The 26,639-nt window shown below is 59.0% G+C and overlaps 17 protein-coding genes across 17 annotated transcripts; 6 read left to right on the top strand and 11 right to left on the bottom strand.

Annotated features, from left to right (window-relative positions):
• Positions 1–109: 109 nt before the first annotated feature.
• SCHCODRAFT_02580910 (uncharacterized protein) lies at positions 110–1,134 on the bottom strand. Its single transcript, XM_050343909.1, has 3 exons — positions 820–1,134; positions 621–760; positions 110–573 (listed from the first exon to the last, which is right to left on the bottom strand). Exons 1-3 carry the CDS (start codon positions 1,109–1,111, stop codon positions 280–282), a joined length of 726 nt encoding a protein of 241 aa, XP_050199605.1. The 5' UTR covers positions 1,112–1,134; the 3' UTR covers positions 110–279.
• A 608-nt stretch (positions 1,135–1,742) lies between these two features.
• SCHCODRAFT_02628791 (uncharacterized protein) lies at positions 1,743–1,996 on the bottom strand. The gene has a single exon (XM_050345492.1). The coding sequence runs from the start codon at positions 1,959–1,961 to the stop codon at positions 1,797–1,799; it is 165 nt and encodes a 54-aa protein (XP_050199604.1). The 5' UTR covers positions 1,962–1,996; the 3' UTR covers positions 1,743–1,796.
• SCHCODRAFT_02316549 (uncharacterized protein) lies at positions 1,829–3,103 on the bottom strand. Its single transcript, XM_003031347.2, has 5 exons — positions 3,014–3,103; positions 2,523–2,958; positions 2,331–2,464; positions 2,191–2,277; positions 1,829–2,140 (listed from the first exon to the last, which is right to left on the bottom strand). Exons 2-5 carry the CDS (start codon positions 2,650–2,652, stop codon positions 1,958–1,960), a joined length of 534 nt encoding a protein of 177 aa, XP_003031393.1. The 5' UTR covers positions 2,653–2,958; positions 3,014–3,103; the 3' UTR covers positions 1,829–1,957.
• Positions 2,797–3,678, bottom strand: SCHCODRAFT_02702132 (uncharacterized protein; the record flags this gene model as incomplete). The annotated part of the gene is made up of 4 exons (XM_050346953.1): positions 2,797–2,958; positions 3,014–3,100; positions 3,153–3,295; positions 3,345–3,678. 4 exons carry the CDS (start codon positions 3,676–3,678, stop codon positions 2,797–2,799), a joined length of 726 nt encoding a protein of 241 aa, XP_050199603.1.
• Positions 3,679–3,777: 99 nt separating this feature from the next.
• Positions 3,778–4,275, top strand: SCHCODRAFT_02316496 (uncharacterized protein; the record flags this gene model as incomplete). Its single annotated transcript, XM_050342354.1, has 1 exon — positions 3,778–4,275. A coding segment is annotated over one exon (311 nt), but the record flags the coding sequence as incomplete, so codon positions are not given.
• SCHCODRAFT_02628779 (uncharacterized protein) lies at positions 4,198–5,047 on the bottom strand. Its single transcript, XM_050345491.1, has 5 exons — positions 4,981–5,047; positions 4,833–4,934; positions 4,652–4,776; positions 4,496–4,602; positions 4,198–4,385 (listed from the first exon to the last, which is right to left on the bottom strand). Exons 1-5 carry the CDS (start codon positions 5,015–5,017, stop codon positions 4,280–4,282), a joined length of 477 nt encoding a protein of 158 aa, XP_050199601.1. The 5' UTR covers positions 5,018–5,047; the 3' UTR covers positions 4,198–4,279.
• Positions 5,048–5,319: 272 nt separating this feature from the next.
• Positions 5,320–6,397, top strand: SCHCODRAFT_02749369 (uncharacterized protein). Its single transcript, XM_003030943.3, has 5 exons — positions 5,320–5,603; positions 5,674–5,781; positions 5,840–5,973; positions 6,027–6,104; positions 6,159–6,397. The coding sequence occupies exons 1-5, from the start codon at positions 5,465–5,467 to the stop codon at positions 6,309–6,311; spliced, it is 612 nt and encodes a 203-aa protein (XP_003030989.1). The 5' UTR covers positions 5,320–5,464; the 3' UTR covers positions 6,312–6,397.
• Positions 6,398–6,682: 285 nt separating this feature from the next.
• Positions 6,683–7,813, bottom strand: SCHCODRAFT_02628772 (manganese and iron superoxide dismutase). Its single transcript, XM_050345490.1, is given in 5 exon segments — positions 6,683–6,798; positions 6,818–6,918; positions 6,978–7,051; positions 7,107–7,533; positions 7,687–7,813. The coding sequence occupies 4 exon segments, from the start codon at positions 7,801–7,803 to the stop codon at positions 6,850–6,852; spliced, it is 687 nt and encodes a 228-aa protein (XP_050199600.1). The 5' UTR covers positions 7,804–7,813; the 3' UTR covers positions 6,683–6,798; positions 6,818–6,849.
• Positions 7,814–10,528: 2,715 nt separating this feature from the next.
• Positions 10,529–11,367, top strand: SCHCODRAFT_02316344 (uncharacterized protein). The gene is made up of 2 exons (XM_050342353.1): positions 10,529–10,641; positions 10,690–11,367. Exons 1-2 carry the CDS (start codon positions 10,637–10,639, stop codon positions 11,126–11,128), a joined length of 444 nt encoding a protein of 147 aa, XP_050199599.1. The 5' UTR covers positions 10,529–10,636; the 3' UTR covers positions 11,129–11,367.
• A 1,169-nt stretch (positions 11,368–12,536) lies between these two features.
• SCHCODRAFT_02504397 (uncharacterized protein) lies at positions 12,537–13,018 on the bottom strand (the record flags this gene model as incomplete). The annotated part of the gene is made up of 2 exons (XM_003031350.2): positions 12,537–12,633; positions 12,684–13,018. 2 exons carry the CDS (start codon positions 13,016–13,018, stop codon positions 12,537–12,539), a joined length of 432 nt encoding a protein of 143 aa, XP_003031396.1.
• Positions 13,019–13,878: 860 nt separating this feature from the next.
• Positions 13,879–16,958, top strand: SCHCODRAFT_02628751 (uncharacterized protein). The gene is made up of 8 exons (XM_050345489.1): positions 13,879–14,529; positions 14,578–14,657; positions 14,710–15,063; positions 15,121–15,262; positions 15,314–15,414; positions 15,533–16,289; positions 16,371–16,517; positions 16,612–16,958. Exons 1-8 carry the CDS (start codon positions 13,950–13,952, stop codon positions 16,686–16,688), a joined length of 2,238 nt encoding a protein of 745 aa, XP_050199598.1. The 5' UTR covers positions 13,879–13,949; the 3' UTR covers positions 16,689–16,958.
• A 573-nt stretch (positions 16,959–17,531) lies between these two features.
• Positions 17,532–17,955, top strand: SCHCODRAFT_02316257 (uncharacterized protein). The gene has a single exon (XM_050342352.1). The coding sequence runs from the start codon at positions 17,640–17,642 to the stop codon at positions 17,892–17,894; it is 255 nt and encodes an 84-aa protein (XP_050199597.1). The 5' UTR covers positions 17,532–17,639; the 3' UTR covers positions 17,895–17,955.
• Positions 17,956–18,821, bottom strand: SCHCODRAFT_02316256 (uncharacterized protein). The gene is made up of 2 exons (XM_050342351.1): positions 18,301–18,821; positions 17,956–18,251 (listed from the first exon to the last, which is right to left on the bottom strand). The coding sequence occupies exons 1-2, from the start codon at positions 18,721–18,723 to the stop codon at positions 18,018–18,020; spliced, it is 657 nt and encodes a 218-aa protein (XP_050199596.1). The 5' UTR covers positions 18,724–18,821; the 3' UTR covers positions 17,956–18,017.
• A 1,030-nt stretch (positions 18,822–19,851) lies between these two features.
• SCHCODRAFT_01038612 (uncharacterized protein) lies at positions 19,852–20,565 on the top strand (the record flags this gene model as incomplete). Its single annotated transcript, XM_003030945.1, has 1 exon — positions 19,852–20,565. A coding segment is annotated over exon 1 (661 nt), but the record flags the coding sequence as incomplete, so codon positions are not given.
• Positions 20,566–22,701: 2,136 nt separating this feature from the next.
• On the bottom strand, positions 22,702–23,251 carry SCHCODRAFT_02628744 (uncharacterized protein). The gene has a single exon (XM_050345488.1). The coding sequence runs from the start codon at positions 22,996–22,998 to the stop codon at positions 22,735–22,737; it is 264 nt and encodes an 87-aa protein (XP_050199595.1). The 5' UTR covers positions 22,999–23,251; the 3' UTR covers positions 22,702–22,734.
• A 116-nt stretch (positions 23,252–23,367) lies between these two features.
• On the bottom strand, positions 23,368–23,596 carry SCHCODRAFT_02702126 (uncharacterized protein; the record flags this gene model as incomplete). Its single annotated transcript, XM_050346952.1, has 2 exons — positions 23,368–23,416; positions 23,466–23,596. 2 exons carry the CDS (start codon positions 23,594–23,596, stop codon positions 23,368–23,370), a joined length of 180 nt encoding a protein of 59 aa, XP_050199594.1.
• Positions 23,597–24,762: 1,166 nt separating this feature from the next.
• On the bottom strand, positions 24,763–25,104 carry SCHCODRAFT_01172280 (uncharacterized protein; the record flags this gene model as incomplete). The annotated part of the gene is made up of 1 exon (XM_003031351.2): positions 24,763–25,104. One exon carries the CDS (start codon positions 25,102–25,104, stop codon positions 24,763–24,765), a length of 342 nt encoding a protein of 113 aa, XP_003031397.1.
• Positions 25,105–26,639: the final 1,535 nt, after the last annotated feature.

Here is a 26,639-nt window from a genome sequence, read left to right as displayed (position 1 = left end):
GGGCCGGACGTGATGGATTTCCACGTGATGGCGCTCACGCCACAAAAGGGAAGTTGAACTTCGGCTGTCCGACTCCTTGGCCTGAGCCTTCACGGCGCACGCAGCCTCTCACTCTTCTGGCTTTCGGGGCGGTACTCTTTAGGCCATTAATATCTATCTCGCCCTTTGTATAGCTTGTACTATCGTGATTGCAGCCACGACGGTGAGATAGACATCATCCAATGAGACGCTCGTACCACTCGCCTCTTTAGCAGCATATTCAATGATACACGACCGACCCTACACAATGATTCCAATGATATTCTTGAGAAGCTTCACACGCTCTCTGCGTGTCTCTGGTACGGTGTGGCCATATCCCATAATATACCAACGGAGGTCCCGCATGGTCAAGAATTCGAGATCGCGTGCCGTAAATATGGATCGTAAGTTGTACTGAACGGGGTACACGGCTAGAAACACATAAAAAGGACGTATAGATTGACTTACCGGCTCGTTGCATGGATACTTGCCGTTCTTAAACGTGCACAACTCATAATGCATCTTCTCTCCATTGCCGCGCGCCCTATTCGCCGTCTGGGGGGCGTGAATTGTAAGTATGAGCAGAAAAGGGTGTGGCCTACGCTCATGAAGTGCGTCACATTTGCGCTGGTCTTGACAACCTTGTCTAGTTGCAAGAGAGTCTCGTAGTCGAGCTTATACTCAGCGCTGAACATGAGTCGGGCAGCCATGTGAACAGCCCAATCGGGCGCCCCCGCGGCACCTGCAAGACGCGTGAGCCTATTGACCACTCGTGTGGGGGACATACTCAGAGATACTTACGCATTCCTGGCTCTACTTCGGCGAGGACTTGCTCGTAAGTGGGCGGTGGCGGCAGTTGCAAGTCGACTCCGGGAAAGGGCGCTCCATCGTCTATTTCGTGGTCCTTCTGTTTTCTGCTGACTCGTGCTTGTTCAAGTCCACTGCTTTCGTTATCATCATCTTTATTTCTGCCGTCTTCGTCGCCATCGAGCTCGCTGAGGTCGACGAAGATGGGCTCTCGTGTGCGTCTGCGAGCGGGCTTCCGCGGCGCCACATCTCCCTCGTCGCTAATTTCTATCACCTCAGGCTCCATAACAGCCAGATGGTGGCGTACAGATTGACGGCAAGACCGAGCGGGTGGCATGACAGTGGTACTGCTCGATAGCGCAGGGCGGAGGCACAGAGCAGATGACGGCCGGTGGATGGACGCGTCGGGCCAAGCGACGTGATGGGATTCCGGAATCCACGTGATGGCGCTCGCGCCACAAATGGGTACTAGTAGGTCAGTAAGAGCTTCGTCTTGACTGTGAATTCGTCACTTGTCTTTGGGAGCAGCCGCAAGAAAGGTACAACGTCGAGGAAGGCGCCCTGGATAGGCTTGATCACTGGACGTGATACCTGTATCTCATTGTTCCCAGACGCTTCTAATGGGACCATTGTGAGTCACAATAGCAGATTCTCGAGATTCACACGAACCATCGATCCCTCACACTGGCCTGTCTCCTTCCGAGTCAGACGGGTGCCCTCGCGCTTCTAGCGCGATAGACTATAGCTAAGTGCTCAACAAGACAAGATCCGGACGAGCTGGATCGCCTACTGCACTATCACCTGCGTCATTGTCCGTCGAACTTCGGTCGAGCTCACATCTGCCTCGCCCACTGTTGCCGACTTTCGAACAATGCTCCCACACAGACTTCTTTTTCGCCTTATCACGACCCAATCGCAGCGAACAATGGATTGATACACGAGCAAACATGAGCAACCAGGCATTGTTCCTTTCAAGTTCTTCGGCGCAGACCTAGCACGAGGTTGGCTTTCAGCCTATCCAAAATCGCGAAGCCAAGTGCACAGATGAGATAAATTCGAAGACCAAAGATTACAATTGATGATCGTGCAGTAGCAGGCCAATTTACTGAGGCGCCATTGTTCTCCTCGAATTTCATACCTCCATGGAGTCCGACTCGTTGGGCAAGGGAAGATCGATAGGCGCTCCGATGGCTTCGAACAGGAGAGGTCTCCAAGTCTCTTCATTCCAATCACGGACACCATACCCTTCGAGGTAGGTGCGACGCTCGTCTTGTCCGAGGGAGTCAATGGCGTCGTCGGACACGAGAGGTGGAAGCTGACGCTTTGTTGAGCAGTAAATCGAGGAAGGAGTGGGTCGATCGGTACCTCGTTGGGCGGCCAGGACCCGTCGACGAAGGGCACAATGTCGTATCCAGAAGTGAGGCCGACACGTCTTGCGAGGACGTTGGATAGCTATTGCCGAGGTCAGCACACTGCGCGACGATCCTTGGGCGCAGAAGTCCCACCTTCGCCACCATGGAGAGAGCATGCATGACGCACGAAGTGGTCTCGTCGAGTTGGGAGGACGTGTCGTCGTACAGGTGTACCATCGCGTCGGTGATCGCGCCCGTGACTTCAGCAAACCACTCGGGTGGCTCATCTACGACGCAGTCAATGATATTGTTGTAGTCAAAGGACGGCCGCGAACTCTTGCGTACCCTGTGCATCGTACTCGGAGCCTGTAACACCCAACTTTTTGGAATCTCCTTGCGAAGACTGTGATTGTTGGTGGTCGCTCTTCAGCTTCTGAAGATTTATGGCCGCCATCTCAGTGGATGTATGAGGCATGGCGATGGATCTGGCCTTCACGAGCGCGATGGTCAGCGTTGAGAGGGACACACCGAGTACGGTGCCTATATATATACTCTAGAGTACGTCTGTACGTGGTCACGGATCACTCGGAACCTTGGTTCGATAGGACAATTGGGTACCCTACACGACTATGCCGATAATTCCCTTGAGGAGTCTCACGCGCTCCCCACGGGTCTCCGGTACGGCGTAGTCGGACCCTAAATACCCTAAGATATACCATCGAAGATCCCGCATCGTCAAGAATTCCAGATCGCGGACCGTGAATATGGATCGTAGGTTGTACTGAAGGCGATGCGTTGTCAGAGACATCCAAAGCAAAGATATTGGAGTGACGCACCGGTTCTCTGCACGGGTACATACCGTTCTTGAATGTACATAACTCATATCGTGTTTTCTCTCCGTTGCCGCGTGCCCTATTAACCGTCTGGCGAGCTTTGAGTTGAGTACACGTATCGCCAGAAGATAACTTAACTTACACCCATGAAATGGGTTATATTCGCGGTACTCGTCTCGACAACCTCGTCTAGTTGCAAGAGAGTCTGATAGTCGAGCTCATACTCGACACTGAACATGAGTTCGGCAGCCATGTCGACAGCCCAGTCAGGGGCTCCCAAAGCACCTACGAGTCGCATGAGCCTGGATATCAACCTGCCAAAAGACTTGCTCACGCATCCCGGGTTCTACCTCGGCAAGGACTTGTTCGTAGGTAGGTGGTGGCGGTAGTTGAAAAGTGATTTCGGGAAACGGTAATCCATCATCGACATCGTCGTCGTCATCAGGCTTCTTTCCGCGCAGTAACGCATGCCGGAATTTCGTGCGATTGTCGTCGTCGTCGTCGTCGTCGAGCTCGCAGAGGTCGATGAAGATGGGCTTTCGCCTTCCAGAATGGCGGCGGCGAACTGGCTTCGGCTGTCGCTCATCATCCTCGTCACTGATATCTATCACCTCAGGAGGTGCCCGAGAACGGCGAGTAGACTGGCGGCTTGACCGGGTTGGTGGCATGATAGCGGTACTGTTCGATGTTGGACGTAACAACGGTTGAGGGCCAGGCAGCCACTCCATGTTTGCACGTGCTGTTACCCACGCTAGCCGGACCGGCATCCGCATCAATCAACTCGAGTTCGAGCCTCGGCCAATGTTCGACTCAACCACTGCTCGGGCCCAAACGGCTTCGCTCGTCCAAGCCCCTTCACCCGCTTCCCCACTTGGTATCAAACCCTCCTTGTCCGAGTGCCTTATCGCTGGGATCGAGGCGACGTTGCTCCTCCAGGCCCTGTTTCGCAACTCACTGCATTCCTGCTGCCGCCCCCGATCGCGCGGTCTTTCATATGTCGTTGAAAACACTGCAAAAACGTCGATGCTCCCTATTTCTCTTGCCGCGTCATATAAGTGTGACGCATAGGCTTCGCTGACGGCATGGTCTTCTGCTTACAAAGTACAATCGCTACGCGTTCTCGTGTCGACCTACAGGCTGCCCATCTCCTTCTTCCCGATTGTCTAGGAGTGCGCCGTCACTCACGTCACGAGCTCTGATATTCTTGGCAGAAGCACGGTGTGTATGCTGCCAATAATTGGGTGATACTAACGTACAGAAAAGGAATTGCTAGATGTAGACGCGCGCTCCGATTGAGTCCCTCAGGGCCCGGCGGCGCTCCGGTAGGCCTTGTGGCAGATTGCCATTGGGAGCAGGATTGAAGCCGTAGTTCACAAGGTAAGTATGAAGTTCGGCGGCGCTCAAGCCTATGATGTCCTCGACACCGTACAGGCCGGGGAGGGGCTATCTCGTTCAATCAGCTTGACAATATTGATGCAGGCAAGCAGATGACTGACACCATTTCGAGCGTCCGTGGGCAACGATCCGTCGACGAAAGCGACCACAGCGTATCGATGGGCACCACCGCCGTGGCCCTGCGCGCCATTGTAGGCCTTCGAGCATTATCTGGCGCTTGAAGCGAGGGGTACGTGATTTGCGTACCTTTGCAGCTATGCGCGAAATCGTTGTGCTGGATTGTTGAAGTGCGTGAAGCTTGTTCTGAGTCACCTGGCGTGCAGCAGTGATGCGCTGCGCAAGTGTGTTTCTCATGTTCTGTGCCCACTGGGCTAGCTCATTGGTGGTAAGCAATCAATATATCGTAAGCTTACTACCGGCCACTCACGGACGTTGTTGGCAGCGACCAGCTCGTGGTTCATTCGGTACCACGTTAATTCCTGAAAGTAGTGAAGGGCTTCGATGAAGTGTCGAACGTTGATATGACCGACTGGCGCTGCGTAAGCGTCCGGACGGCGGTCGAGGATGGAACATACGCTTTGCTTCGAAATGCGTGTGTTGCAAGTAGTTCATGGCTGTGACGATGTCTTGATCGGTAGGCGGGTTGCTCGGCACTGTTGGACGGCGGGAGGCAGGACCGACAGGTGCGGCGGGGGGAGTGGGGGGATTACCGGCTTGCATGTTTGCCAATGTCAGCCCTGCAGCAAGGACTGTGCGCGTCCTATATATGTCTGTTTCGATGGCTCCGATGAGAATATCTGGTCCTCCATTGTCCAGGAATCAATCATGTTAGATCGATCTCGGCAGGCTCGTGGAAAGACTCACGACGGATCTAGCGCATGGGCGATTACCCCTTCCGGACAACTTGATGTTGGACCGCGCCGAATACATCTCCGAGCAGCGGCCTTGCCGTGTCGAGCCAAATGAGTCTCATTGTTACCGTTGCGCATATACTAGTACATCGATCGCTGCCGAATCACCTTGCCCACTCCCGCGATCGCTTTCCTGTCGCCACTCCCAATGGCTCAGAACGTTCCTGCTCCGAACCCCGCCGTGAACGGTGCCCCCGGTCCCGTCACTCTTCCCGCATCTATTGATGAACAGAAGGCGGCAATTGATTATGCTGAACTGCTTGCGAAAAAGGTTCTCTATGCACAGGGTATGCCGACGACGACTCTTCCAGCATGCTCGTGTGCCCTTTGCGGCAAAGTCTAACATGCCCGTTGCAGATGGCGTAACTGTTGACCAGTTCCTGGCAGGCTTAGAGTACATGTATCATGTACTCTGCGGGCGTGACGAGCGGCCAGCTGAGCGAGTGGAATTCCTTCCTCAATACAGTGCGTGACAATAATATTATCGATAAATTGTCAACGGTCGAGCTCACGCATCCAGTAGTCGGGGCGCCCGTCTACGCGCAGGCCCTTATGGCATCGGTCCTCAGAGGAATCGAAGAGTATCACGCGACGTACAAGAACCCTATAGCTGAGCTGGAGAAAACCCTGCTGAAATGTCACACGCAATCCGCTAGGGTCTGCCCCTTCACAAGCAATATCTGCTCTCGGTCTAACGAATACATTCGCAGACGTTCAATCGTCTGGCTGGTGATCTACACCCATTCGAGGAAATCCCATTCACGGATGGTCAGATACCGTCCCAGTTAGTACGTTATGTATATCTAACGCATAACGATGGTGTTTTCTGAACAATTGCTCAGCCGAATTATCCACCTCTTACCAACCTCGCGTCTATCTTAGCGCTCACACCAGCGCAGAAGAGAAACTACTTGAAAGGATGGGGATTACCAGCCACTGGGACCAACAACGACAAGATAGAACGTATCAAGACTGCTGTTGGTTATCGCGGGTGATTATAATAAGAAGATACGCGCTGTACATAGTCTTGCCTTCAATATCATGGCCTTCGAGGTCTACGCAACGTGTTCTCTGTATTCAACGAGCCTTACCTGTGCGCCAACTGGTATGACTTCGTGTATCCCGCAACCCAGGTTGCTTTCGTCACAGCTGGTCACAGTTCGATTCCGTGTCACGATCTGTCTTCCCCAGTTGTGGTTCTCCTCTCCATTACACGAGTGGCACACAACGAAGCGTTGTCGCGAATGTCCAGCACATCGTACTCACAGGGCTCTACACGTGTACGCGTTTCGATCCATCGTACTGACGATCTGACCTGCTGGGCATCTGCCTGCCTTGTCTTCAGACGGCAAGTCACTCAAAGTTCGTCGAAAGCAGCATGAATTCATTAATGTACATTTGTGCAAAAGGTCCATGAATGATGGAATAAGAAGGGTACCGTCGACGGGCACATGCTTCTGCGATGACCAGCGCAGCGACGCCACTGCAGTGCAGTGTGTACCGTTCAGAGAACCGTCAAGGTAGCGCAGGCGCTTAGAGCACGGCCTTCAGGCGCGCCTCCGCCTCCTTGAAGTTGATGACATTCCAGATGGCGTTGAGGTACTAGTGCAAAGGCAAATTAGTACGGTGGTCACGATGAAAAGGAAAGTAGGTGGACGCACATCCGGCTTGACATTCTTGTACTGCAAGTAGAACGCGTGCTCCCAGATATCAATGCCAATGATGGGGACATGGGCTGCAAGGAAGCCACTGTCAGCCTTTGCATACTTCGATAGAGCCGAAGTACTCACACAACAGGGGGTCCTGGTTCGCGGTGGTCACGACCTCCAGCTTCTTCGTCGCCTGGTTCCACCCGAGCCAGCCCCAACCAGAGCCCTGCACCGCTGCCGTCTTCGCGTTCAGCTCCTTCTTCAGGTTCTCCAGCGAGCCAAAGTCGCGCTCGATCGTGTCCTTCAGCGGGCCCGCCTCGAGCTTGCCGCCCTCCTTCGACGCGGGCGCGAGGTTCTTCCAGAAGAGCGAGTGGTTGATGTGCCCACCGCCGTTGAACTTGAGCGCGGACTGGAGCTTGATGGCCTCCTTCACGGCGGAGGTGTCGGCACCGGCGCTCTGCAGCTTGGCGTACTGCTCCTCGGCGGCGTTGAGCCCGTTCACGTACGTCTGGTGGTGCTTGGAGTGGTGCAGCTTCATGATCTCGCCGGAGATGTGCGGCTCGAGAGCCTAAGGGACGGTCAGGACCTCGCTCATGCATGCGTGATGGTGCAAGCAGCTGTGCGGCAGGACGGGAGAGGGAAGGGAGGGAATATCGGAGGATGGTTGAGGAGGGGGACGCAATGGGAGCTGAATACGAAGGAAGAGGGACGGATGACGCACGTCATACGCATACGGGAGCTCGGGGAGGGTGTGTATGCCGTGCGATGCGACGAAGGCGCGGGCGAAGGCAGGGCGTGCGGTGACGCGGGCGGCGGTACGGGCGAGGGGAGCAATCATCTTGCGAGTTCTGCGAACGCCGTTAGCTCTATGTCTCGGAATATTGGGCGCGCTGCTCAGCGAACGTGCTACTGCCCCGGCAGTCGCGCTGCGAGGGAATACAGCACAAGCGGGAGAACTGTCTACTCACAGTTGCTAGCGTGAGTTGCGGTCGAGGTCAACGTCGAGGAAAGCAGTCGAAATGGTTCAAGACAAGCACGCTCTTCCCCGCTTTATGTACGCCGCCTCTCACGCGTCCGTCGCGAAGATTCGGGGCGTGGCGTGCTGACAAGGGCATGATGTCATGCGCGCGAGGGCGTTCCGAAGAGGGCCGGAGGACATCACGGTTCAACTTTTCAGCTCGTACTTTCATGGTTCGACAGCACAGTCGCCTCTCAGTCATTGCTGTCAGAACGAAATCCAGTAACAAGCTGGCCTGGTATCCTACATTCAGGCTAACAGCTGCCACATCATCGCATGTACTGTATAGAGCTCGAGACGATTTGCTGCCAATACTTCGACGCCCTGCCGAACCTCTCACGCTGCCGGCGCCTCTTGCCTGTCCCTCGGCACGTCGCCTCCGCCGCCTTCACTGACGCCACCACTCTTCGTCCAATCAAAATTTCGCCTGCACTTGGTCATCCCAATTGACGCTCTGCTCGTGACTTTTCTCGGAATCTCCTTGGCTGATTCTGGTTTTGAGCCTCGTCGTCGTTTGGTACTAGTAGGTGCACATGCATTGAAGGTACACTGAAGCAAGGAGGACAGTTAGCACCAGCTGAGCCAAAGCTGAGCGCTGAACGAGCCTGACGGGCACCATCAATTCGAGGAAGTTCAACTTCCCGCATATCGCCGGACCGACAAGCGCGATCACGTGAACGACGCGTTGGATAGTCGAGGGGTCGCCCGACTTGCGCTCGACGCGACTTGTGTGTATTTCAGATCATTTACATTTGGCTGTCCAAATTATTCACGCGTACATCTTTGCTGTATTTCTAGAGGCTGTATACTACCCTGCGCTTCCTCACTCCATTACTCTGGTCAAATACCCAGCCTCGTCACAATCCCCCGGCGATCGCCTTAACCATCTTGACGCGCTTAGAACGGTGCACGCACTGGCTACCCAAAACTTGTGACACGGAATTGAACTGCGACCGACCGTGACAAAGGCAAAATTCGCCTTCGCATCCGAACGCCTCTAGGTACCTTCCCCGAAATAGTCGGAGTCGATTCCTAGCGGACCCATGACTCGCTTCTACAATTCCTCCATGCTACGAAGAGAATGCCGAGTCGGACGAGAAGGCCGAGATTCTGGGGACGCCAGGACCAAGGTGAGGGCGCGTTCGAGATACGTGGGCGAAGCGTACAGGGTCTCGGTGCGAGGGACGAGCTTCCATCTTACTCCCATGTCCAAGAGACCGTACTCCCATGTACGAGAGACAAAGAGCTGATTCTAGGCATCTCGGCGGGAAGGCTGTCATCCGCGTGAGACCAAAGAAAGGTTGTGAGGCAGAGGTAACGTACCGGGCTGTACGGCTGAACTACACCGAGTGCATCCAGGGGGGATAGAATGCCGGGTCTGTGGAAGGCAGTTGGGGCTGTGAGGAAGGGGTTCATCCACCTGAAGTACTGCGCCGTCGGAATCCGCCGAAGGAGGCAAAGTTTTCTTGGGGAAGGGGCCTACGTTCGTGAGAGCGAAAACAGAGCCCCGAAACGGAGGTCGACAAGGTCGCATAAACAAACAAGTCAGAGCGTAGTGCCTATCATTCGCGAGACGCTATTAGCTGCGTCTCGCACATAGAACCCGAGCACGCGTCAGGCATGAACAGCGGCGGGTAAACAACATGAATGGGCTCGGGAAGACCCTTCTCTACTGGCGGAGGGAAGGAAGATCTCCGACACTGCAGAGAGGTAGCCGTAAGTTAAGCAGGACCACAAGACCCTCGCCAGCCAGCCGAGCCCGAAAACAGGTATCATGAGATTCGCCCACAGAAAGCGAACGAACATCGAAGATGGCTTGAGAGAAGCTGCACGGCGATGCTAAGCATTCAAAGCCCCACTAGGAATACGAGGGTGTGGGGCGAAGCCGGCCACAAGATCTGTTGCTGCGATCACTTTTAAGCCTTCTTTCGACGCTGAGCGCTCAGTGCTTGTCCTCGAAACTTACCGGTTCCTCATGGCCATGTCAGAGCGTCACTCAAGCTTGTCATAGGAAGGGCCAGGGAGCTTGACATACGAAATCAGGAAGCTCGCCATAGAAAGGGCCGCGAGGCTCACCATAGGAACATCCACGAAGTCGACCACGAGACCGTGCATCGCGGCAGGCATTGAATCCTGCAAACAAGATTGGAGACTATGCTGACCGGCAGAACTCGTAGGAAGATGGTCTTGAGGTGTCACGTACCGGTCACCTGTGGTATGTACTTGCTGTATATGCGGCTGGACTCCCTATCGTAAATTCGAACCATCACGACAGCGATTCGGCGAAGGTACACGCGATCAGCCGAGTGGACAGACCGTCGCATGAAGGCGTAGCTTGTCGCCTACGCATGGCGATCGCCGCCAGGTCCTCGAGATTGGCGCAAGAAATGAATGTCGAGCGGGCTAAGACCTCCCATAGATCTATAGGCGCATGCATCGGGTGAGCCCGTATGAGAGAGTACTGGACTCGAAAGCACGACAGGCGATCCCCTACGAGGTAGCGTCGTTGATTCCAGACTCGGACCCGCACTTCACCGCCTGCTAATCTTGTGAATCTTTCCCATTCTAGCCACCGTAAGTCAACATGCAGATCAACATCGGACCCGTAAAGCGGTACACCTGACGATATTAATGCGGCGTTCCTCTGAGTTCAATGCGGTGAGAATTCGCGCTCGAGTTGAAGGCCCTTTACATACTTTTTACGAGGTCCTTACGGCCTCTGCGCGCCTCGAATTCCGAATTTATCCTTACGAGACCCACGGAAGGGTTATCTGTATGCGCTTTCGCCGAATATCTTCTTTGGGCGTCGGACCCCGCTGTATATGCTGAATTGGAGCAATGCACATCGGTGTTCGCCGCGCGGAATGACTTGAGGCCTGGCGAGACGGAGACGGAGGTACGCCTTAAAGCGGAGACAGAGGTGTACTTTGGTACGCAGACGGAGGTGCACGGTGGAACGGGAATGGAAGCACGCTTGAGTACGGCGATGGAGGCATGTATTGAGGCGGAGACGGGAATGCAAGTCGATGGGGTACGTACGACGAGGCAGGGATGGCGGAGGAGTCAAGGTCCAGGCACGCCTGAGGACGGAGGCACCTCAAGAAGGGGAAGGTACGCGCCTAAAAGGATGCGGACTCGGTGCTGAGGCAGAGCCGCGGTGGCGTACGTGAAGAGGCCAGGGACACCGGGGGCTGCCGAGTCGAGGACGATGGGCGTCAAGGTTTGACCAAAGGTCGGAGAAATTTACACGAGGGCGCGGAGGAATGGGGACGGCGTGGCAGCTGGGAGCGGACACCGCGTGGCAGATGAACATTGTGGGACGCGTGGTAAATAGGCATTGTACGTGGAAAGGGTGGAACATTAGCCTGTAAAATAGGGTCAGAAATAGAGTATGGCGGCGTCGAGGATACTTGCGACGACCAGCAACTATGGCACCAAGACCGCGAGAGATTTCAGGGCCACGATGACTGCGAAGATGGTGGCGAATGTACGGAAGCAACGGACATCGAGCAGAGGTACTCGAGTTTGGCTTGCGCTGCGAGCAAACGGAGATTACCTGTGGCCCGCTTGGGATTTGTGGCGCGTCGAGGGTCGCAAGTCTCCGGGTCGTGAAGGGCGCATGCTACAAGGACGGAGATGAACTGTATGGCAAGGGTTGGAGGGTGAAAGAGGTGACGAGACGGAAGGTCAAGGAAGAAACACAAGACGGAAATGAACGACTTACTGTGGCGACGGGGTTCGTACCTGCGACGAAGTTGTAACCTCTCCTGCGACGGAGTTCTGCCCTTGCATGTCTAGACTCACCACACGTTGCACGGGATGTCGAGTTGTGTGGAGAGCTATCGTCAAGTTGCGTAGCGGGTTTAGGTACTGCAGGAACAAAGGTAGACCGTCCTTCATCTCCGTCGTCGAGTTGTGAGGGCCGTGCTGGCGTAAGGGTGCTGGTGTTAAAGTTATTGCTGCGAGTCGTAAGGCGAAGGTCCTCGTCACGTAGCAGTGGCACACACATCCCTGGGACACGTTATCCCGGTAACCAGCTCACAGCGCGCGTCTTGCCAGGTAGACGGCCAGCCCTTCATCTCCGTCGTCGCGTTGTGAGGTTGTTGGCCCCCGAGGGTCCCGTTTGCGTCGTAGAGACCGCCAACGCGTCGAATCGTCCTTCCTCGCGGAGCAGAGACCGGCATCACGCGTCGTGAAGTCCATTTTCGCGTTGCAGAGTCGAGTCGATCATCGCCTCGCAGCGTCCATGCGTCCCAGCGCGACTAAGGCAGTAATCGAGTCGTAGGGTTAGCCCGTCCGGTAGGCTTTCGTAGGTTTGTCGGTTCAGCTACCTCTGCTTAGCTTTCTCTGTGCGCTCCGTCTGAGAACGAGCGCCCTTCCTGTATCCCCGCCTGACCCACGAGACTAGGATGCCTAGCGAGTCTAGACCGCGCCCCCGGTTATGTCGACGTAGAAGTTGCGTTCAGAGAGGCAGGTCTTCCATTTGAACACCGTCGTCCGACCGAATCACGCGGAAATTGGATGTGAGAGTTGTGTGAGAGCATTCCGAATTATCAGGGAAGGATGTGGGAGCAAATAACAGCACCAGGAGCACCGCGAACAGCAGCAGAGCCACCGCGAACAACAGCATAACGGCATAACGGCAGCGGGCTACAGTCAACAACAACGGAGGTCCCAATCAATCAAGCGAAGTCACGCACAGTAACACGGTGGAAGGCCGCGAATAAGCGGTCATGAGAGGACGAGCACCCGAAGAGGAAGATTCATGGGAAGAAGGTCGTCCGACAGGACGTCGAGCGCTGAATGTGAGGGGATCCTCGTCCCACGCGCCGGTACTGCGGTCAAGGTATCGACACTGCAGTGGAGGCATCGACATCGCGGGGGTGGGAGCGTCGACACTGCGGTGAAGGCATCGACACCAGCCTTCCTGATGTGGCGCGCGTTTTTTGAGGTAATGGGGACCGGGCTCCTCCACGCTCGACGGCTGCGAAAAGCGAGTTGGCTGATTGGGCAAAGGGTCGAGGGTGGGCTGCATGGCAAGCGAAGGGTTGCGAAGAGTATGCAGCATGGCCAGTAAGGTACATTCAGACTTCAGACTATGAATACTACACCTAGAGGTTATACAGTGCTTCTAGCTGCTAAGACCGTCGCAGGGCCCCCGGTTCGCGCAGACTTCGCGGTCAGACGCGTTGCGGTGCCCGAGCCCTTCTGAATGGCCGGGTCTTCTCGGGATTGCTGACGCGCGGTTGACGCACGAAAAAGGGCAGGGGACGAGGGCCAGACAGCGGGAGCTCGCGGGCGGGCAAGGGAGGGTCGTACGGGGTGGTACGTAATAGTTTAGTGAGCGCTCTCGACGATTGCATGAGGGTTTGCCGAGGGCGGGCCGGTCAATGCGAATGGGTCGGTGTCAGATTGGGTGGTCGGTAGGCAGGTGCGTGAGGTTCATCTCCGGCTGGTTGAGTAGTCCGCTGGTGGCGCTCGCAGCGGCGAACATAACGCAACAACCCACCGGATGCGAGGGAGAGTTTTGCGTACGTAGACATGCTGAAGTTCACAAGCTCTGCATTGGGCGGAGGAGAGAGTGTATGGCCCATCAAGGGAGGATGACGGAGTATCAGTCATCGGGCGGCGGTTCGCGCTTCAGGGGGATGATGAGCGGAGAACAATGGCATCCGCTTTTGGAAGCAAGCACATATCCGCCGCTTTTGGCACGTGGTGGGTTACGAACCGCAGGTGCCGGCGGGCGGCATACACGGTTGACGGCATCATCCGTGAGAATACTGGCGGAGTTTAACCCCCATCTCGTGTCGTCCAACGGACCCTACCGCCGTTGAATTCCCGCGCCATGTCGCGTATAATCCACCTCCCCCACATCCAGAACACCGCCCCTTGTCTCCCACTTCCACGGTGGCACCCAAAAAGCGGCTTATAAAGGTATACGCGTCCACACGCCGCCCTCCCCCACAATGCATTCCCCTCGCATGTGCGCGTCCAGGCTCTGCGTCCTTCCCGCTGAGCTCCTGCACGAAGTCGCCGTGTACCTGGTCGCCTGCGACGACGCTGCCGCACCTGAGCATCTCGCTTTAACCTGCACCATCCACCTCGCGCCCATCTTCGAGTCCCTCGTTGAGAAGGGACACATCTGCCGCGAGATCTTCGACATGGAGGCCGTCATCCGTCGCTGCGACTGGCTCGCCACCAGCTGCCCGGAAGAGGATCTCGGGAATGTGAACGGACGCATACGGCCAGAGGACCTGGGCGAGCTGCTCGACGTTGTCCTCAACTACGTCCGCACCCCCATCGTCAATCACACGCCGCTCGACCACCCGGATGTGGACGCGGCAATCATGGGCATATATGCGCTGCTTATCATGGACGACGGGAAGACGCGTGAGATGCTCGAGCAGTGGCATACATACAGCTTCGTGATGGCGTATGTGCGCCGCCGCCTGAGCCTCGACGAAGTGAAGGGCCCGATTCCCTGGCCCGAACAAGACGAAGTGCTTCTGTCCGCGCTCTCAGCAGCGTGGATCTTGACAACGCCTGGTGCGTAAGCTGATTCGCCGCATCCATAACCTTCTCAACCATCCACAGAGCACCTGCTCGCCGAGCCACCGCAAGAAAGGGAGCGTCTGAGGCGCGGTCTCCTTCCATTCATTCTTATGCCCTTCCGCGTGCGTCTCCCCTCGCCTATTGTCCTCTTCTAGCTCACCATTCATCCATCAGTATCCCGCCGGCGAGTTACCGGCGGAGTGCTTCTACCCGCCCGTTGCCGACGGTCCGCAGGGTCTACCCCACTCCGACCTCGTCACCGTGCACGGCGCCTACCCCATCTACCCGCGCGCTCGCCAGTCTCATATGGCCCGCCCATCGCATACTACGCCCAACGTATGGCCGTACGCTGGGCGCGACTTCGACTTCTCGCTCCCGCTTGTGTCCAGCGTGGCGAAGTTGCATTACTTCGCGAGGCAGGAGCTGAGCGAGTTGCAAGTGCCGGACCATCTGGCGGAGGACTACCAGTCGCGGTGGGAGGCGTACTTGCGCCGCAGGCAGGAGGAAGGATCTCATATACCTTTCGAGGTACGTACATGTCCATATATGCGTTCGCCTGTTTATTCAAGTGTAACTTTCCATTAGGTAGAGCTCACGAAAGAGGACATACGCAAGTACAACCAACACAGAGGCACACCGCTACCGCGCCGGGACCCCCACTATCCGACCTCCCTGCAATGGGACGCGGACACGATGCGCTGTCTCATGAGCTCAGCCCTGGTCGGATGTGTGCATCTTCCCTATTTTTCTCAGATCATGACTCAACTGCTCATCCTAGACGACAACAACCACCCGCCCTCCGCCCTTTGCGACTCCATCCGCATGAGCCACATGTACGAGCCCGGCACCATGACAGGCCTCTGGAGGGGTAGAATGCTCGTACGTCCATCTAATAGCACTTCATCCGTATTTTTGCACTGTCTTCCTACCTCCGTCCTGTCCTCGTCCCCGACTCCTTCGGGGTTCATCGTACTCATCGACTCACCCATGTTTCCAGCTCCCTCAACTGCACTATCTACAAAATGCGCTGCATGAACCAGTGCGCACGCCCCTGTTCGACGCGCAGATGTCGGAGCTCGTCATGAACTTCAGCGCGTGGCGCATCAGCGAGTTCGTCGCGCCCATCGCGGACGACGCTCGGCTCCCCGGACGGGACGACGCGCGCACAGGGTGGCTGCCCTACAACACCTCCTTCGCAGTCTCGGAGGACGGCAAGAAGTGCGATGTCTTTTCGGGGCCCAAGAAATACGTTTATCGCTCGCTTGAGGAGCACAAGAAGGCGTACGCGCCGGCCGACGACGATTCTGACCGCAAGCCCGAGGAGTGTGCGGGCTGTAAGCTGCGCGAACGATTCGGGAGCGGGAAGGAAGACGTCGATGCTATATTCGAGAGCGTCGGGCTTGGGCTGGAGGAGGTCGAGTGCGAGGAGTGCGGCTGCTGCCCACGGCGGCCGTCGCGGGACTACTTGTACACCTTCGGCATACCCGTGCGGGAGAGTTTCTCGGTGCCGACAGAGGAGGAGGAAGCCGAGGGGGATGGCGAGGGCGAAGACGAGGAGGACGAGGGCCCGTGCGCAGAGTGCCAGCGGCGCGTGCTGCCGCCGCGGTCGCTGAAGGCGTGCAACCATGTGTCGTCGGTGTTGCTGCATGGCACCGTGGACGAGCAAGATGCGGCGGCGTTGTACGACTACGAGCTATACGGCCGGGTGCGTCCGTGCGACGGGATGATTGGGCTGCTGAGGTTCCCGAAGAGAGGTGAGTAGTTGGTTGATGGCGGCGCCGTCTCTACTGCGCTGTCGGTTCATCTTTGGTGCGAACGCTGACCTATCCTCGCAGACTCGCGCTTCTCGCCGCCCGGGATCAGCTCCGCGTACTATACGTTCTTCTACGGGTATGTTATTGGCGGGCAGAACTTTGTCGGGACGTGGCGCATCGTCTTCCCGCGGGGGATGATCGGGCAGGTCGTGCTTGGGCAGAATGGAGGTGAGTGATCGTTGATTTCTTCGCCTTCCTTGTATCCCTTTTCTCCCCCTTCGCTATCCTTGGATCCATCGCTGACTAGTCTCCTTCCCTATAGGCATAGGCGGTGCCGCAGAGGGCGCGTCTGAGATCTTCTGGGAGGGTCCCTTCACAATGCAAAAGGTTCCCGAGTAGGTTCTCGTAGGACACTGGATATTGGTCGCTTGGTCGTTCGGGTCGTTCACTTTCTTACTCGAATCGATCACTTGTTTGCTTCGACTGCAATATGGACAAGTGGATTTTGGCTGCATTACGACGGGAACACCCCCACTCATCTAGACTCTCCTTGATATCGACCTCGGACGTTATATGCGTAGGCAGGCTTGTTACTATGCGGACTGGTATAGCACTCTGTTATGTATCCATCGTGTCGGACTTTGCAGAATGGAACGAATCTTGTGTTGAGTGTGATTGTGTGCTTCTAGTCGAAGACTTCTCGCGCTATGGAACTCGCACTACCCTGCATCCTCTTCGACCTTCACCCTCGTACTCTCGTCCTTTTATCACATGCTACAACGCGCGACGCGCCATTGTTCCCAATCTGGCCAAGGTGACGTTGATTGCCACGAGCCGCTCACGTGATGTTGGCGCATGTTGTCCTAGCCCCTGTCTCGCCACACAAGGGCAGCTTGGACCATCACCTTTCTTGCTCTTCCCTTTCACCACCTCGCGCTGCGTGCTGGCTAACCTTAACCCTTTTCCTTGCGCGTGCTCTACTTCTATCACATACTGTGCTAGCAACATACACGCGTCGTGTGGCGAAGTTTTGGTTTTCATTGACGCGCCACGAACACACGCTATCCTACACTACGCAAGCAGCAGACTAGGCTGCGAAGACGCGACATACCATCAGCGCACTACAGCAGAGTAGACTACAGCACGCGTTGGGTACTGGCAGAGCGGCCAGCCACGCGAGATTGCCATCCGTGACCAAATAGCCATCACATCAACTTACTCCCGACCACCATCTACGCGCACATACCTACTCCCCTGCACACTTGCCTCTCTACCTCGCACACACTATTCCCTCATACATACTACTCCTCACACACTAACCTCCCTACCTACCCACCTACCTCACCCGTTATGACAGCGACGACGCCCTTCAATCGCCAGGGCTACGTCAAGAAGAGGGCGGGAAAGAAGAACGCGGGCGACGCGGCGCTCAGCGCGGCGAAGAAGCAAGTCAAGACGGAGGAGACGCAAAAGAAGAGGGCGAAGAAGAACACGCAGGAGATCGGGGATGAGGGGGAGGACTCAGAGACGAAGAACGAAGGAACGAGCGAGGCGACGACGAGGAGGAGGAGGTCGCCGCGCAAGCACAATATGGGCTTGAGGTGAGTATCTGCTTCCTCGCCTGTTGTACGTTGGATATCAGGCGCTGGGTACTGTGCAGTCATTAGGACTGGGGGGAAGTGTTGGGCACTGGGCGTAGATGGGGAGCTAGATCGCACCTCTCAAGGGCTACGCATACATGGTCCGCGGGTGTGCTGTCCAGCGCGTAGATCTATGGTCGTTGCACCTTCTTTGCGGGAACGCGTCCTTCGTTCGTTGGGTAGTTGGGCAGATCTCTCGGCATCCTGGCGCGTCGTCCTGATCAGTGGCGTTCCCCCGCATCTCACGTACCCGTTCCTCTACATCGCACGCACTCCTGGCCTTCGCACACCCAATTCCCATTCTGTGCCCCTCGCCCTCGCCCTGCGAACAGTTTAGCTGACGCACTTGGCAGAACCCAGCCGAAACCTACCCAAACCACCACCAACGGCACCTTCCCCTCAGCATCGAGATCGCCCACACCGGAATTAGCGGGCCCATCGCAATCCATTAGGCATGGTCCATCGCAATCCAAAGAAATCAAGAAGCGCACGGCAGCGTATGCTAAGCCGACTGCAGCATCCACCAAGCGCAGCGCGAAGGCGACTGAGGCGCCGTCGACCAAGTCGAAGGCGAAACAAGCTGCGGCCAAACCAGCCGCAACCACCACCACCAAACGCAGCGCGTCCACGAACAAGCGCACGCCCTTTCGAGCCTCTGCCTCTCGCGCGTCCACCTCCGCCTCCGCTGCTCTGGCCGACGACGATGAGTCGGAGCTCTCGGAGCTCGAAGATGGCGAGGACGAGGCTCCCACCCCGCGCAACGAGGCTGGCGAGCCCAGCACATCCAAAGCCATCGAGCAGACCGAAGACGACGACGACACCCCGATCCCCAACCCAAAGCCCACGAAGCGGCCCTCGGGGCGGCTGATGCAGCGCAACCTGGGGTCCAGGGAGAAGGTGAAGGCGGCGGCGGCGACGACTGGGGCAGATGCGACGATGCCTGCTTCGAAGCCCGCGAAGCCCAGCAGGAAGACGATGACCCAGGTCCTTGATGCAGTCTCTCAGCAGGTTTCGCAGCCCACCACCCAACGCATCATCGATGCTGAACCCACGCAACCCACCGACGCCCAGCCCACCCAAACCGGCACCGCCGACGCCCAACCCGCGCCACCTCGCAAGTCAGGCTCGCGACCCACCATCGGCGGCGCAGCAACCCAACCGACGCGCATCCCCCAACCGCACGCGCAGCCGACACGCATCCCAGCGCCGCGGCAGAGCGCGCAGCATGCGAAGCAGAGGCTGCATGCGCAATACGAGCAAGCGAGGGCGGGTCGCTCGCCGAAGAAGAGCGCGAAGGGGAAGGGGAAGGCTCGGGCGGAGCCTCAGGTTGAGGACGTGGGGGCGGGGGGCTCGAGGAAGGACAGCGACAATTCCTCTATGGATGACCATCAAGTCGAAGCGGCCGAACACGCAGAGCGGGAGTTCGCAGTGCAAGCTATGGAGGGCATCGAATTCTCCGGCGGAGCGTCGGAGGCCTCGACGTACGCGACGGAGCCGACGACGCAGGGCAGCGAGCACTCGACGGAGGTCACCGAGCCTTCGATGGAGGTGGTTGCCGGGCCGTCGACGAAGGCCTCAGGGAACTCTATTCAAGGTTAGCCTTTAGTTATGGATCATGTACACAGGGCTCACCACCTTCTCGCAGACGCGGCGACTTCGACGAGGTCAGTGCAGACCTCGACGCATTCCATCGAGCGTACCTCGACGCAGTCCACCACCACCCATACGCACACCACCCAAACCACCCAAACGTCTCCGCGCGCCTTCCGCGCTGCGCAGGTGGCGACGCGCGAGTTCAGCACCGCGCAGACGGAGACGCATGCGCTGCAAACGCTCGATGCCGCCGTCGGGAACACGATGGTCGGTGCCGTCGTGGGGAACACCACCGCGGATACCGGCGTGCACGCTGAGCAGAGGATGGTCGATGCTGGGGTGGGTGAGGCGTATATGACCGCCGATGCCGGCGTAGGCGAGGCATATACGACCACCGATGCCGGCGTGGGTGAGGCGTATGCGACTGCCGACGCGGGTGTGTATGCAGTCCACGACGCGGGTGTGTATGCAGTCCACCGGACGGCAGATGCTGGCGTTGGCGATGTGCGCCGGACGGTCGATGCGGGGGTCTACGCCGAGCACACCACGGCGGATGTGGCTGTCGGCGCTGTCCGTCGGATGACCGACGCCGTTGTTTGCGCCGTCCATCAAACGCGCGACGCCTCTGTCGGTGTCGTCCACCAGACGCGCGACGCAGCTGTCGGTGTCGCTCGCACCACCGCCTACGCCGCTGTCGGCGTCGTCCACCAGACACGCGACGCAGCGGTCGGCGCCGCCCCTGCCCTCGCCAACGCCTCAATTCACGCCGCACCCTCGACCTGCTCCGTCGCTATCCACGCCTTCCCAAACACCACCGAGGCGTCCATAACCGCCTCGCCCGCCACCACCGACACATCCATAACCGCCTCGCCCAGCACCGCCGACGCAGCGACGAGCCCCAGCCGCCACGGCTATTGCGATGTGGGCGTGCAGGCGCGGCCGGAAGTGGCTGAGGGTGGTGCGCAGGTGCGGCCAGAGGTGGCCGAGGGAGGTACGCAGGCGCACCCGGTGGTAGCAGAAAATGGTGCGCAAGTACAACCGAGAACGGCGAGCGGTGGTGTGCAGGCGCACCCCGCGACGATGAGTAGTGGTGTCCAGGTGCGACCGGCGGTGGGTGAGGGGGGCGTACAGGCGCGGCCATCGACGGCGAGCGGTGGCGTGCAGGCGCAACCTTCTAGGGTGTCGGGAGGCGTGCAAGTGCAGTTGGCGGGAGGCGTGCAGTCGTTATCGAGCACCGCGCCTTCCTTGTCGAGCACCGCGCCTTCCGCGACACCGAGCATCGCGCCTTCCGGGACACCAACCAACAACGCCGCGCGCCCCCGCTCCTCCTCCGCACCTACCACCCTCACCTCAAGCGCGTCCTTCAACTCCATCGTCGCAGAAGCGAGAGCGCATCTGGGTACCTGCGCGGAGCTGTCCTCGCTGGCCGCGCGGTCGACCTCTGCGCGACTGTCTCCAACCGCGTCGGCCGTCGTTGGACTGTCTCCAACCACGTCCGCCGTGGTCGGACTGTCTTCGACCGCGTCCGCCGTCGTTGGACTGTCTCCACCCACGTCTATCGTAGCTGGCTCGTCTGCGCCCACCCCCCGCCCCGCCGCCTCCTACCTCGGCCCCAGCACCTCCTTCCTCGACGATCGCCTCGCGGGCGCGGTGGCGTATCCTGCGAGCTCCTCTTTCACGTCTGCAACTTCCTCTTTCGCGTCCGCGACTTCCTCCTCCACCATTGCGCACGCCGGCTGCCGAGGAACGAAGCGGAAGCGCACCACCGCCGGCCTAGACCCCGTGCCCCTCTCCGCCGTCGCGTTCCCCGATCCTTCACTCCCGGGGGATAGCGAGGGTGGTACCAGCAAAGACACATCACCCCTCATCCCCACCCAACCCCACCCCCCACCCCTCACCCACGGCCCCTTCGGCACCCTCCGCCGCGGCGGGGCAACGGGGGCGCGCAGGAGAAGGCTCGGCTACCACCGCACGCACGAGGAGGTGGGCCGGGTGATGGGGTGCGAGGAGTGTTTTCGGTGACTGCACAACCCGCCAGCTATTGCGCTGCACTACAGAACCGCGTCAGCAGACCGTATCCGCACACACATATTCCGCGATACCTACACACTCAGCTACTCCGCACTGCACATCATCCTATCCATCCACACGCACATCATCCCATCCAACTATTCCGCACGCATATCGCATACGTTCCGCGAACAACTTGCATAGTCTCCGCTATACTTTCTTGCATATCTCTTGTTTATCCTGTACATCTCGCTTTCGCGCTGTGTTTATAGAAGTCCTGAAAGTCCGAAGATGGAAGTCCTGAAAGTCCGGAGCTGGAAGCCCTGGGAGTGCGAAGATGGCGTGAACATCTGCAAAATATAGATGGAGCGAGCGTCTGCAAAACATACATGGCGTGAGCGTCTGTATAACATACGCAGGGGTGCAAGGAATGCGGGAGCCCGGGGGGGGGGATAACCCACAAAAAGAGGGTGATTAGAACAGACCACAAAGAGAGGCCGACTCACCTTGGTTCTAATCACGCACGGTGGAGTTTGAGGCTCTCTCGCGAGCAGCCAACTTTCAGGTGCTCTCGCGGGAAGCCGACCTTCAGGCTCTCTCTGAAGCAGCCAACCTTCAGGCGCCCTCGCGAGAAGCCGACCTTCAGGCGCTCTCTCGACCCGTCCCAAACGTCTATCATCTAGTTTCGTACGGCGTGCGAGGGCTCTCTATCCCACGGCGAGCGAGGGGTCGCTTGCGCACGGCGTGCGAGGGCTCTATCGCACGAAGGGCGAGGGCTCCCTATCGCACGGTGAGCGAGAGCTCTCTATCGCACGGGGTACGAGGGTTCTCTATCCCACAGGGTACGGGGGCCTTTCTTGAGCACGGGGCGCGAGGGCTCTCTATCGCACGGCGTGCGAGGGCTCGCTTGCCCACGGCGTGCGAGGGCTCGCTTGCGTACGAAGGGCGAGGGCCTTCTTGAGCAAGCGGACAACCGCGCCCCTCAGGACCACTGATGCTCCCCCCCCCTCCTCTCACGTCCACTGATGCCCCCCCCCCCCCCCCCTCACGACCACCGATGCCCCCCCTCACGTCCATTGATGCCGCCCGCGGGGGGAGGGGCAGATGCGATAGGTCCTCTGTGTGTGGGTGCAAGGGATCCTTCGCAGGTGGGGTGAGGATCCCTCGTGGGTGGGTGGGGGACCTTTGCGGGTAGGTGAGGGCTATTTGGTGGTGGGTGCGGAAGGGGTCCTTCGCAGGCGGATAAGGGTTGTTTGGGGGTGGGTGCGATAGGTTGTTCGCGGGTGGGCGAGGGTCATTTGGGGGTGGGCGAAGGGGTCCTTCGCAGGTGGGTGAGGAATGGGACCTTCGCGGGTTGGTGAGGGACCTTCGCGGGTGGGTGAGGCAGGGGGGCGTGGGGAAGCTTCTCGCAGGTAGCACCCGACCCCTCCGCGGATAGCCTCCCTCGTCTCTATCGCGGATAGCATCCCTCGTTGAACAGCGCTCCTCCCTCGTCCCTATCGCAGGAAGCATCCTCTGGCCCCGTTGTCGCGCATAATATCCCTCGTCGTCAAGCGCTCTTCCCTCGTCGAGCATCGCTCCTCCCTCATCGAACAGCGCTCCTCCCTCATCAAACAGCGCTCTCTTCTCTTGTCGAACACCGCTCGTCCCTCGCGACAGCGCTCTCGCCCACCTCCATCGATGAGGAACACCGAACGTCGTGCGTTGGCACCAGCGCCCTCCATTTAGTTGGAGGAGCGCCCTCTTTCTAGGCGGAGAATCGCCCTGCTTCTAGGCGGAGGAGCGAAGTACTCGAGCGTCGGGACCAGCGCCCTACTTCTAAGCGGAGGAGCGAATTACTTGGGCGTCGGGACCAGCGACTGCGCGGGCGTCGGTGCCCAGCGACTGCTTGAGCGTCGGTACCAACGACTGCTTGGGCGTCGATACCGGCGACTACTTGGGCATCGGGACCAGCGACTGCTTGGGCGTTGGCACCAGCGACTGCTTAACCGTCGGTACCAGCGACCACTCGAGCGTCGGGACCAACGACTGCTTGTGCGTCGATACCAGCGACGACTTGGGCATCGGTACCAACGACCATTCGAGCGTCGGTACCAACGACTGCTCTGGGAGAACGCGGGCGGTTGCTTGAGGGTGGGGAACGGATGCTTAGGGCGAACGCAGGCGGGCGATGCTTCGCCCTCGGTCCTCCATGTCCTCGTCCCGTCGGTCCTTGTCCTCGTGTCCTCGTCCCGTCGGTCCATGTCCTCGTCCCGTCGGTGAGCTAGCCCTCGTCCCGTCGGTCCATGTCCTCGCCGTTGGTGGGACCCTCCCTCCCCCTCCCTCCCCCTCGCGCTCTCCTTTCCCCTCCCTCCCTCCCTCGCCCTCGTCCTCTCCCTCCCTCCGTCTGGGCGCCACCGTGTGTGTGTGTGTACGTGTGTGTGTGCGTGTTGGGGGGGGGGGGGTGCGCGAGGGAAGGAGGGGAGGGAGATTAGCCCTGCGCCCCGGTGCGAGGGGGGGGTGGTAGCCCTGTACTCCGGTGCGAGGGGGAGGCAGGTTAGCCCTGTGCTCCGGTGCGAGGGGAAGGGTTCGCCCTGTGCTCCGGTGCGAGGGGGGAGGCAGGTTAGCCCTGCACCACGACGAAGAGGGTTATCCCCGCACCACGAGGGGTTCGGGACAACCACCCCCTCCCACCGCCACCACCACCACCCCCTACCCCTGGCTGTAGCAGTTGGGGAAGAGGGAAGAGGGAAGAGGGAAGAGGGAAGAGGGAAGAGAGATGTAGGTGGGAAGAGGGATGTAGGTGGGAAGAGGGAAGAGGGAAGAGGGAAGAGGAGGATGGCCGGTGCTTTGTGCGCCACCACTCTCCCAGCCTCTGCCCGTTATCACCCTCCGAGCCTCTGCCCGCTATCACCCTCCGAGCCTCTGCTCGCTATCACCCTCCGAGCCTCTGCCCGCCAGCACCCTCCTCTCCGTCGGTCCGCCCCGTCGCTTCCTCTCCCTCCGTCCATTCCGTGGTCCCCTCCCTCTCGGCGCATTTATCCATCGTCTTGCGAGGGGGAAGCGGGCGCATTTATCCTCCGCTCTGCGAGGGGGAGCATTTATCGTCCGCTCTGCGGGGGGAGAGCGGGCGCGGTTTTCCATCGATTTGAGAGGGGGCGACTTTCCATCGCCCTGCGAGGGGGCGACTTTTCATCGCTCTCCGTGAGGGGCCGCGGTCTTCCATCGCTTTGAGGGGACGCGTCCTTTGTTCAGCGAGGGGGCGGTATTCCAGCGTCCTGCGAGGGGGCGACTTTCCATCGCTCTCCGTGAGGGACGCCTCCTTCGTTGTGCGAGGGGGAGCATCCATCCTCCGCTTTGAGAGGGGGCGCATTTATCGTCCGCTTTGAGAAGGGGCGGCTTCCCGGCGTTCTGCGATGGGGCGCAGCCTTCGCTCTCCGCGAGGGGGTCGACTTTCCATCGCTCTGCGAGGGGCCGCATTGATCCTTCGCTTTGAGAGGGGACGCGGGTTCCCCTTCGCTCTGCGAGGAGGACGCCTCCTTCTTCGTTCTCCGCGCCTGCGCGCCCGCGCTAGGAGGGACGTCTGCCCACATCCGCGCGTAGGGTAGACGCCTGCACCCGCGCGTAGGAGGAACGTCCGCGCCCGCGCGTGGAAGGGACGTCTGCACCTGCCCGTAGGGAGGATCGCCCGCGCGTAGGAGGGACGTTTGCGCCCGCGCGTAGGAGGAACGTTTGCGCCCGCGCGTAGGAGGGACGTCTACGCCCGCGCGTATGGGGAACGTCTGCGCCCGCGCGTAGGAGGACGTCCGCACCCGCCCGCGCGTAAGGGGGACGCCTACGCCCGCGCGTAAGGGGGATGCCAAGCGCCCGCCCGCGTAGGGGGGTGTCTGCGCTCGCGCGTAGGGAGGATGGCAGAGCGCGCGCGTTTTCGCTTCGTTCCGCGTACAGAGGGGTGGGGAGGGAGAAGTGGAGGAGGTTGGAGGTTGGAACGAAGGAGGATGGAGGGAAGGGGAGGAAAGGGGGGAGCGAAGAAGGTGGGAGGGAGGGGGAGGGGTGAGGGGGAAGAGGGGTGAGGGGGAAGAGGGGAGGAGGTGGGGGAGGGCCGGCGAAAGGGAGGGAAGACGCGCGATGATTTTGCAGGCAGGACGCGGGATGCCCTCGTAGGCCGAGCGCGCGATGACTTTGCAGGCAGGACGCGGGATGGCTTCGCAGGCAGGGCGCGCAATAGGTTGTCAGGAAGCAAGGACGCGCGAAGGCCTTTGCAGGCCGAGTGCGCGATGCATCATCTGGTATGCAGGAGATAGGCGTAACTGAGGGAGATTATGAGCGAGTGTGCGAGTGTGCTTGAGGGGCAGGGCGTTGTACCCAAAAGCATAGGATGTGGCGCGTCGTACGGTGGCTGAGCGGGCTAGATGCCGTGCGACGGCTGAGAGGGCTGGGTGGCGCACGACGGCTCGTTGACGGGATGGATTCTGCGTTGAATGAAGGGACGACGGTAGACTCTGGAGCGTGTCTACTATCTACTATCGCACGGTCGGACGAGAAAGCAGATGACAGTATAGGCCCCTAGTCGCACCGCACGGAAGGTCCGAGAGTACGCGACGGTAGGTCGAAGAACGTACCGCACGGCAGGCCAGAGGACGTACGTGCTGGGTCAGACGTGCGCGCTACAGGGAGGCGTCACAGGCGGACAGAGGTGAAGGGCGCGGACGCGTTGAGTCGATAGTTGAGGACGCATAGAGTCGGTGGCGTAGAGTCGATGGATGTGGACGCGTAGAAGGTCCGATAGGCTGGGGACGTGCCGAACCGATCAGCGAGGACGGATGGGCGCAGACGGTCGGCGGCGTCGGGTGTCGTGGACAGGGTTACGTCGGCCGTCGTAGACGCGGAACCATCGCGTATAGGCACGGAGCCGTTTGGGAGACGTCGACTGTCATACAGGCGAAGACGTCGAGCGTCGTACAAGCAAAGCCGTCGTGCGTCGTGAACGCATAGACAGGCGCCAACGACCAGATACGCCCTCGGGCAGGACGTACGATCGATCTCCATGACATCACTTACAGTGAGATTACACTGCGCAAGTCCCCTCCTTCAGCCCATCCAACTCGGGCGCGTACCACAGTCTTGA

Source organism: Schizophyllum commune, assembly GCF_000143185.2.
Source record: "Schizophyllum commune H4-8 unplaced genomic scaffold SCHCOscaffold_7, whole genome shotgun sequence".
Taxonomy (NCBI): domain Eukaryota; kingdom Fungi; phylum Basidiomycota; class Agaricomycetes; order Agaricales; family Schizophyllaceae; genus Schizophyllum; species Schizophyllum commune.
Note: the sequence above shows the minus strand (reverse complement) of the source record. Positions and strands in the feature narration are given on the sequence as shown.

Excerpts from the sequence above, each read along its gene's own strand:
- SCHCODRAFT_02580910 (XM_050343909.1), bottom strand. The coding sequence starts at position 1,111 with ATGGAGCCTGAGGTGATAGAAATTAGCGACGAGGGAGATGTGGCGCCG. Across the intron at positions 761-819 it reads CGAAGTAGAGCCAGGAATGC|GTGCCGCGGGGGCGCCCGAT; the intron begins GTAAGTATCTCT and ends CGCGTCTTGCAG. Across the intron at positions 574-620 it reads ATGTGACGCACTTCATGAGC|ACGGCGAATAGGGCGCGCGG; the intron begins GTAGGCCACACC and ends CACGCCCCCCAG.
- SCHCODRAFT_02628791 (XM_050345492.1), bottom strand. The coding sequence starts at position 1,961 with ATGAAATTCGAGGAGAACAATGGCGCCTCAGTAAATTGGCCTGCTACT.
- SCHCODRAFT_02316549 (XM_003031347.2), bottom strand. The coding sequence starts at position 2,652 with ATGCCTCATACATCCACTGAGATGGCGGCCATAAATCTTCAGAAGCTG. Across the intron at positions 2,465-2,522 it reads CTCCGAGTACGATGCACAGG|ATGAGCCACCCGAGTGGTTT; the intron begins GTACGCAAGAGT and ends ACTGCGTCGTAG. Across the intron at positions 2,141-2,190 it reads GGTCCTGGCCGCCCAACGAG|CTTCCACCTCTCGTGTCCGA; the intron begins GTACCGATCGAC and ends ACAAAGCGTCAG.
- SCHCODRAFT_02628779 (XM_050345491.1), bottom strand. The coding sequence starts at position 5,017 with ATGAACTACTTGCAACACACGCATTTCGAAGCAAAGC. Across the intron at positions 4,603-4,651 it reads TTTCGCGCATAGCTGCAAAG|GCCTACAATGGCGCGCAGGG; the intron begins GTACGCAAATCA and ends TAATGCTCGAAG. Across the intron at positions 4,386-4,495 it reads CGAAATGGTGTCAGTCATCT|TGTGAACTACGGCTTCAATC; the intron begins GCTTGCCTGCAT and ends TCATACTTACCT.
- SCHCODRAFT_02749369 (XM_003030943.3), top strand. The coding sequence starts at position 5,465 with ATGGCTCAGAACGTTCCTGCTCCGAACCCCGCCGTGAACGGTGCCCCC. Across the intron at positions 5,782-5,839 it reads GGAATTCCTTCCTCAATACA|TCGGGGCGCCCGTCTACGCG; the intron begins GTGCGTGACAAT and ends CGCATCCAGTAG. Across the intron at positions 6,105-6,158 it reads GTCAGATACCGTCCCAGTTA|CCGAATTATCCACCTCTTAC; the intron begins GTACGTTATGTA and ends ACAATTGCTCAG.
- SCHCODRAFT_02628772 (XM_050345490.1), bottom strand. The coding sequence starts at position 7,803 with ATGATTGCTCCCCTCGCCCGTACCGCCGCCCGCGTCACCGCACGCCCT. Across the intron at positions 7,534-7,686 it reads AGCTCCCGTATGCGTATGAC|GCTCTCGAGCCGCACATCTC; the intron begins GTGCGTCATCCG and ends ACCGTCCCTTAG. Across the intron at positions 7,052-7,106 it reads GAACCAGGACCCCCTGTTGT|CCCATGTCCCCATCATTGGC; the intron begins GTGAGTACTTCG and ends GCTTCCTTGCAG.
- SCHCODRAFT_02628751 (XM_050345489.1), top strand. The coding sequence starts at position 13,950 with ATGCATTCCCCTCGCATGTGCGCGTCCAGGCTCTGCGTCCTTCCCGCT. Across the intron at positions 15,415-15,532 it reads TCTGGAGGGGTAGAATGCTC|CTCCCTCAACTGCACTATCT; the intron begins GTACGTCCATCT and ends CCATGTTTCCAG. Across the intron at positions 16,290-16,370 it reads GCTGAGGTTCCCGAAGAGAG|ACTCGCGCTTCTCGCCGCCC; the intron begins GTGAGTAGTTGG and ends CTATCCTCGCAG.
- SCHCODRAFT_02316257 (XM_050342352.1), top strand. The coding sequence starts at position 17,640 with ATGACAGCGACGACGCCCTTCAATCGCCAGGGCTACGTCAAGAAGAGG.
- SCHCODRAFT_02316256 (XM_050342351.1), bottom strand. The coding sequence starts at position 18,723 with ATGGCTTTGGATGTGCTGGGCTCGCCAGCCTCGTTGCGCGGGGTGGGA. Across the intron at positions 18,252-18,300 it reads TGCCGTTGGTGGTGGTTTGG|GGCGAGGGCGAGGGGCACAG; the intron begins GTAGGTTTCGGC and ends AACTGTTCGCAG.
- SCHCODRAFT_02628744 (XM_050345488.1), bottom strand. The coding sequence starts at position 22,998 with ATGCTATCCGCGATAGAGACGAGGGAGGCTATCCGCGGAGGGGTCGGG.